The 8,847-nt window shown below is 37.3% G+C and overlaps 1 protein-coding gene across 1 annotated transcript; it reads left to right on the forward strand.

The window, feature by feature from the left end:
• The first annotated feature begins 4,087 nt into the window (after positions 1–4,087).
• Positions 4,088–4,936, forward strand: LOC110680775 (disheveled-associated activator of morphogenesis 1-like). The gene is made up of 2 exons (XM_021856559.1): positions 4,088–4,197; positions 4,274–4,936. Exons 1-2 carry the CDS (start codon positions 4,147–4,149, stop codon positions 4,934–4,936), a joined length of 714 nt encoding a protein of 237 aa, XP_021712251.1. The 5' UTR covers positions 4,088–4,146.
• The last annotated feature ends 3,911 nt before the right edge of the window (positions 4,937–8,847 follow it).

An 8,847-nucleotide genomic window follows, 5' to 3' on the forward strand; every position in this document is an offset into this window, starting at 1 on the left:
ATAATATTTTCATTTGATATGAAACAATTTCTATGTAGAGGGAAAATTATGCCGACACTTGAGGTGACGAAACCATTCAAAGTTTGTTGAACAAATACCTAAATGTAACATTCCTACAGCTGTCAGGACGAAGCATGTGTTATTATATTTTACTCATTTGAAAAGAAACAAAAAACTAGATTGGTTGGGACATCATAGAACACTCTTATTCTTATGCCGACACTTACAGTGGCGAACCATCCAAAGTTTGTTGATAAAGTGAACCTTTCGCAAGTCTACACTTGTAGTGTCGAACCATTCAAAGTTTTTTTAATTGCAAAAAATAAAGGTATATAAGAGGTGTTCTGAAAAAAAAAAAATGTTAAACATAAATAAATCATGAATCAGAGTTTGTGTCGACACTCACAGTGACGAACCATCCATAGTTTTATTGAAAAAATCATATTTACATCCCACCATTGTAACGATTGAATGTGCAGTCATACATATTTTATAGATTAGAAATAGTAGCATGAAACGAGCTCACCAATTGATCCGTTATCCTTGACTGAGCAGCCACAATCCACTTTCGGCTTCACTCGTTTGCTCGGCTATAAAAAAAGCACTCAGGGAAAAACAAAATAAGCGCGCGACCCAAAAAGAATAAAAAAAAACTGTTCGGGCTTTCTTGACGCACTGCCCAGGAGCAAGCGTCAAGGTCGAAGGATCAAACAGAACTAACCGATCGCGGCACTTTTTCAGTTACTGCAACCGAACTCACCGATCACGCCACTTTTTCACTTACGAGACCGAAGCGCGACATGTTTGATCCTGCCCTCGTCGCTTGCCCCGGGAAAAGCAAGTGTCAAGGTCGAAAGATCAAACAGAACTAACCGATCGCGGCACTTTTTCACTTTCTTCAACCGAACTCACCGATCACGCCACTTTTTCACTTACGAGACCGACGCGCGACATGTTTGATCCTGCCCTCGTCGCTTGCCCCGGGAAAAGCAAGTGTCAAGGTCGAAAAGATCAAACAGAACTCCAGAAAGCCGTTAGGAAAATCCCAAAGACAAACTTCTGCGAATTATTTTACTGAATGGTAATGACAAAAAATGTAAACAAACCCCTCCAAAGATCATTCCAAATTAAATTATCGTCGAACAAATCGATATGTATTCACACAGATCACCATTGTTACTGCCATTCACAACGCAAACAAAACAAACCCGCGACCAGATTTGTCGAGATTCTGTATGGAAATCACGTACGAAGGGACGTAAAAATGCGAACCGTCACCATCGCTCACTAGTTTAGTGCGTCTCGCCTAAATACCAAATTATTTCCAAATTTATGCATACAAATTGAAAAACAAGAACATCAAAAAACAAATTCCGGATAATCGAGTCTAAAATTCCGGATAATCGAATCCCGGATAATCGAGTCCCCGGATAATCGAATCTCCGCATAATCGAGTCTGACCTTTATCTCCAATCAGGGTTATTATAAAATTATGATAGACTTCACTTGATAATTGTCAATACATGTATTCAGGTTTTTAAATATCATGTGAGTTTTAAGAATGGTCGGTATTTAAGATTTTCACAAGATTGGATGATTAGTAACAGATAACATTTAAAACACAACATATGTTGAATGTACAAGAATTTTTAGTACTTTTTATGGCAATTCCCAATATTATATATGGATTTTTTTATGTGGGAACTTTGAGGTTAGGAAGCTAATATGTCTTTCATTGGCATCCAGCTTTTTACAGAAAAAAAGGAGATTCGGTTGCACTCTTTCTTATAATTTCTTATGGTACAAATCATTTTAGAGACAAATTTTTCTTGGTGTTAGAAAAAATACTCTTTTTTATATTACATTGGAATATGAGTTAAAAAACATTCTGGATTTTCATATATTTGTTCAGTTTTTTTTAGATTGAATGAAAACAATCGTTCCCTGAAACGTCAAACATTTATTATTTACAATTTCTGAAAATTATTGGAGTAATATTATGAACAAATGATAAATCAGTATAATAATCCCCAACTACGTCAAAAGTCGGCGCCTATGCATTTATTATATTCAAATAGTTTAAACTGGGCTAAGCTTGTATCAAAAACTAATTCAGTAGCCTGTAATGCACGCAAAATACTGTTAAAATTGCTATTATAAATTTCAGCCTAGTGCATCATTCCTAATAATTTTGGGATATCGATATTTAAGAGAATATTTTTAAATGTGCATAATAGTTTTTGTACCATGATTCTGCAGATATGCGAGTCAAAGACATGTGTTGACGTACAGCACCAAATTACATAAAATATTGAAATCACATATCAGGGGGGCGATTCCAGATAAATGCTGGCCTCAAGGGGGCGAAAGTTGAAAAAGTTTGGGAAGCACTGTTTTAGATGTATCTTATAGATAAAACTTTATCATGACTTGTTATAACTGTGATATCATTGTACATATTTTTGTTGAACATTTTGTTATATTAACACCTAACCAGCTGTTATTTATAACACATTCTGTTAAAATCCGATTGAAATAAAATATCTGGTCGTTTTAATTTTGATATTTCTTTCTAATCGGACATGCATGCATTCCCTCTCGAGATAGATCCACTTGCAAACGCTAAAGCGGTACATGCTGTCGCGTCGTCGGTTGATATCGCGATCGCCAAGATCTGACCAAACGATCATTCAATCATGTTTAGAGATTAGATACGATCGGGGATATTGCTTCCTATCTGAGCATGGGCGCTGCAACCCAATATTCGATCGGATAACATCATCAATCATCCGATGGATGATGTAAATTTCGCAATCTACGGTTTTACTCATAACGCGTATCTATAGAGGTTATTCGGCGTACGTGTTATTTATAGCAGCAAATTGCTTCCGTGCAGGTTTAGGAGTTGATCGAATGCCTGACTTTTTAAAATTTCTCTATAATGCGTAGTATGCATCTGAAACGTAAAGCGCTCAAGTAAAATTTCTCCTTTTTACCAAAGTAATTTTGGACAGCTGATTCAGTATGAGCGAAGTGTCACTTTTACTTGCGAAATAATTGAGCGGCACATTTTTTCGTACGGAAAAGTGATAGCTCCATTTGATTTGCACAGGCAGACGTTACCGACGTTATGAAATCAGCTCTACTTCTCAGCAGCGTACAGCTCAAGTAATTTCGATAGCGGAATCATTCCTTGACCGTTTCTTGTCCTATCGTTTTGCACAGTACTTATGATCAGCGTACCGGCCATAAACTGTTAACAAATTAAACAGCGTGTACTCTTTGCCATTCAAAGAACGAGTATTCCAATTTAAAATACTGAAATTGTCTAATGGCAGCCTTGGCCTATGTAGCTCAGGACACGTCATGTGGGGGTGGTTCAAAAGTTTATGGCAATCTCACGTAAAAAGCTGAATTTCGACATTAAAATTCCAAAGTTTGAGAGCGAATTTCGAAAGCTATGAAATTTGGCGCTTAGGACAATTTTACCTTTATCGTGCCTTGACCAGACAAGCAAATGTTCAAAAGACACCGAAACGTTATCTCTCATACTTTTCAAGTTATTATATTCAGTGGAATTTCGTTCCGTGGACCAATGTGCTATGTTACCTGGAACTGTGACCAGCACAGCTCTGAGTCGAGGGACAAAATAATGTTTACGAACAGAACAGTGCGTGATACAGCTGATATCAGTTCATAACAGCCTAGAGTGACGCGTATCGGTGTTCATGATATTGAAATAAAATGCAGCTGATAGCAGTTCTGACGTTGTACGTACCTTGGAAGTATGCACTGTTATCTAACGGATTCTCGCGTTGAGCATCATAACGGCGTATCTGCAATGATCGTTTTCTTTTTTTTCCGGACTGTTTCGTGAAATTCAGTCGGTTTTCGTTAGATTGAACAACACAGCAAAGCAACAAAAGTGATAACTTTCTACTGAGACGAGAATAACAGGTTGAAAACAATCGCATGGCAAAAATATTAGCGAAAAAGAAAACTGGTGAAGCGAAATCCACCAATGCAGAAACGTCGTTATGATACTGAACACGAGAGATAGACTTTCACCAAATATGTCGTGCTAATTCAATTTTAGATGTGTAGTAGGCATGTTTGGAAGAAGAAGCTTCAAAATTTCTAGCAAATATGGAAACAATAAATTCTTTCACCAAATTTCTGCAGGACTTGTTTTATAAAGTAAACTCATCACGATGCCATTGAACCTAGTTTCATACTATCCTCAATATTCCCCTTTTATTCCTCTCCCCCACAGGATGACGAGCCACCCGAAATCTGCGTGGTGGAGGGAGTCTTCTCCCTGCAAACCCTCACCCCTACCCAACCGATGCCGGCAGTCGACGAGCTGGACAGCAAATTCGCCGAGCTCGTCGAGGAACTGGATCTCACCGCCCCGAACAAGGCGGCCATGCTGAGTCTACCCCCGCAGAAGAAATGGCAAATCTACTGCTCCCGCAAGAGCCCCCTGGACGCCACCGATCCCAGCGGAGCGCCCCTCCCGGGTGTGAACCTACCGCCCTCCCCGGAGCACTACATCGAACGGCTCAAGGACATGGCCGTGCAGCTGAAGGCGTCCTCCCCGGACGAGTCGCCCTCGCACGAGTACAGTCCGAAAATTGAATCTCACACGGCCCTTTTCGACGCGCTGAAGACGGCCCTGCGCACTTCGGCGCACAGCTTCGTCATTCGGTTCATCGAGCTGCAGGGGCTGCCGGCCCTGCTGGAACTGCTGCAGGCCCTGGACATCCGGGTGGCCAACAGTCCGCTGCACACCAGCCTGATCGGGTGCATCAAGGCGCTGAATGAACAATTCGGTAAGTTGTGGGTTCAGGCACAGACAAACAGATGTAACACTAGCAACAATTCCATAGATCTTCAAATCCATCACTATCTTTGCTGGGAAGATGCGTTTTTATGAGGTCTTGAAATGGATAGGTGTAGATGTTACGCCTGTTTGTCTGTGATTCAGTGTCATTGGGAGGTATATGTTACATTGGTTTGCTTCTAATTAAATGCCATCATAATGCGAGAGAAATAACCAATTTTTTGCCATGTAATCATGTTTAAAGGGAAATACCATCAGTGCACCAGCATTTACAACCCCGCTCACACTGAAAAAAAAATAAGTTTAAGCAAAGTCAATTTGTAAACTACAGCCAGTAGCCTCGATATATTAAGGCGAAGTAGGCCGTCATTGAAATTTGTACGCGTCGTTGATGATTGTTGCTACAGTCGACTCTCCACATCTCGATGTTCTACATCTCGATATCTTTCCCTATGTCGATGATTGCTTCGGTCCCTTCATTCTGCATACGATTTCGTTCTTCATATCTCGATATCCTCCTTATGTCGATATCTCCATATCTCGATGTGTTCCTGTTGATTTTTCGTTCCAGAATTTCTCTCTATATGTCGATATGAACATTATCAAAGGTTACTAGACCTAATTTAAATGATTCAAAACAATTTGGAAACTCGAAATGAAGTTTGTTTGTTTATTATTTTCCAAGTAACGGAGTGATTTTCAATCTAGTGTTCATTAAATTAATGTTCTTTGTCACGATCTCTCCCTATCTCGATAGTCCCTTCGATATCGAGATGTGGTGAGGCGACTGTAATTCATCTCACGATTTCGAATCAAAGAAAATCTGTTGGTTTTGCACTGACACAGCTGATAAAGTATCAGCATACTTTATGCATGTTGGCGCGTACAATGATACTTTTTCAAGTCAACATCAACTATCAAGACTGAGTTTTATCACTTTGAAATGCAAGCTGAAATGTAATCATTGTTGCCAAAACGAATAACGGGCTACTTAGCCTTAAAGCATACAGTGGGTAATTATTTTGAGCGAGTACTGACAGTAATTAAAAAAAAACAAAAATATTCCAACTGCACTTTCTTGCAATATTGGAAACAAATGATAAACATACACGAAAACTCAATTCTACTCATACCGTATTAACCCTATAGTAAACTAAAAAAAATAGGTTTTTTGTGTGATTTTGAGGTAGTAATGAAGTATCATTGATCAGCGGGACAACATTAAGAGCCAATTAACGAAAGCCGCAGCCCCATGTTATATCAATGTTCCCCGGCCAGGCTGAATTTTTCAGTGTTTGTTCTTCTATATATAGAAGATATTTTGCAGAATTTCTTATTTTTGCATCAAAGTGGGACAAAGTATTCTCTAATGATATCATGTCGAAATATTTTGCAAAACCACAAAAACTCACAACAGTCGACTGATATTCTGTATCTAGATATTTCCCTTAACTCTATGGTAAGTGTATCCTTTTAATATAGCATACATTGTTAGTCGATACCCGATATTCCCTAACACGATGCTATCTGTTTCAGTTTTCTATGTAAGTTTACCCCTCTAACTCGATATTTGGAATGAAAAATTTCAAAAATCCCGCAAATGGTAATCAATTTCATGAATGTGTGTATTATAATTATACTGATAGTAAAATAAATGCTTGCAACTCACTTTAGAGTATAAAGTAGAGGAATGAAAATGTCAATTTTGCAGACTGTTCAAAAATCGTCACATAGATAAATCAATTATGCGTCTCCCATTATTTGCTAGTAAACAAGGTGCAGGATACAATTTGTATTTGTGCGAGACAACGCGAAGCACAATTTCTACTTTAATAAAAAATAATATTAAAATATTTTTAATAATTTAATAAAATAATAAAATTTAATAAAATAGTTTAATAAAAAAGTTTTCTAAGAACAACTTTTGGTCGATTTTCAAAATTTTGATTTTTTGACAAAATAAATACGTTTTGATGAAACGATAAGAATCTTGAAATTATTCTGGACCATAATGATTATATGGATAATTTCTCTAGAAGTAACCATTTTCGAATTAAATCGAGTTTATTGCAAAAATATTGTTTCATTAATAAAGTACGTCATTTTCATTATTTATTCGCGATTCTCCATCAAGGAAAATAAGTAAGTGGTAACAAATATGGTCTTTACTCTTGAAAACGTATTATTAATGATGGAGAATCGCGAATTACTAATGAAAATGGCCTATTTTAATATTTATGTTGGGGTTAGGTTGCACTAAGTACTGAGAGCAATCTCGAAATTTGTCGATGGTAAGCTTCAAGCTACAATGAGGATTTATTCATTTAATCATTTTGCAGATACTCACATTTTTAGTGAACCGACTATAAAGAGCGAAAATTGAGTCTGCAAATGATTCCACGCTAAGTCCAACCTGGCAAAACGATTCATCTATAGATTTAAGATTTAATGGATAAGACATACTACTTACAATGTATAGTTTAATTAGTTAGTTATTAATAACCAACCGTGCTAGATTAGGCTAAGTAGAATAACAAACTATCAGTACTATACTTAAGGATTAATTTTAGATAGGGTATAGAATTTTAGATTTTAAATAAATTTTCTTCGCAATACGTAGACTATACTGCGTATCGAAATGACTTTCACTTTTGCCAATAACGTTTTCTCTCTGCTCCTTCTTACTTAATGACATATCTCCATTTGATGTCGGTCGTCGGTTGATGCATCGCATCCATCGGTGTAGTCGTAACGAGGGACCCCGTCGTCACAATTTAAATAATATTTTTTGCATTAAACTCGATAAAATTCGAAAATGGCTACTTCTTTGAAATTTAAAAATCGGCCAAAAGTTGTTCTTAGAAAAACTTTTTTATTGAAAATTTCTCCATCATAAAACGTTGTCCTTCCGTTGGGGCCTTCCTTAGCCGAGTGGTTAGAGTCCGCGGCTACAAAGCAAAACCATGCTGAAGGTGTCTGGGTTCGAATCCCGGAGTAAGGGTTTCGGAGTAAGATTTTCTCAAATAAGTTGCATGCAAAAATGTGTAGTCCATTTTCAAAAGTTATTCTCGAGTCAAAATGATCGATTTTTCTATGAAAAACACTTAATGTATTATATCAAAAACATGTGCAAAATTTACTGCAAATCGAAGATGGTCGAGTTCAGTGACAGACCGATTTGACATGGAATTCGTCAAAAGTAGTTCTCTGGATTTAAAAATTTGTTCATGAGGGGAAAGTTTGATAAAATGACCCTAATACAGGCCTGCCCAACATTTTTGAATCACAGACCAAATCTGAGAAATATTACTGTGTTGTGTGTCGAATGCAATTACAACATTTTCGTAAAATCGAACAAAAGTCAATCAGTTGAATAAGTTCTTCTGGAGAAACTGTATAAAGGTTATTTCTACAGAGCACCTTGCTTAGCATTCTGTGAAATTCTTTCCAGAATTTAGTGATAATCTTTCCCATGATCCTGTGTGTTTTCTGAATTACATGAAAAATTATAATTTACCTCTGAATTCTTATGAAAATGCAGGTCTGAGTCCTACTGTGCTTAAAGTTCCGAAAGAATCGCTCCCAAGATTAAGGCGAAGTAGGCCGTCATTGAAATTTGTATGCGTCGTTGATGATTGTTGCTAATCATCTTACGATTTCGAATCAAAGAAAATCAGTTGGTTTTGCACTGACACAGCTGAAAAAGTATCAGCATACTTTATGCATGTTAGTGCGTACAGTGATACTTTTTCAAGCCAATATAAACTATCAAGACTGAGTTCTATCACTTAGAAATTGCAAGCAGCAAAGTCACCATTGCTGCTAAAACGAATGACGGGCTACTTAGCCTTATTTTTTAAATCTCGTACTGGAATATGTAATATTGTTGCCTGAGATTTCATAAGAATCCTCTACTGTTATTAGTGATTTTGCCCTCCAATAGACTCACACCTAAAAAATTTTGTCCCACCAAAATATTCTCCCACTATGTTTGTCTTATATTG

Source organism: Aedes aegypti, unplaced genomic scaffold (genome assembly GCF_002204515.2).
Source record: "Aedes aegypti strain LVP_AGWG unplaced genomic scaffold, AaegL5.0 Primary Assembly AGWG_AaegL5_hic_scaff_1804_PBJ_arrow, whole genome shotgun sequence".
NCBI lineage: Eukaryota > Metazoa > Arthropoda > Insecta > Diptera > Culicidae > Aedes > Aedes aegypti.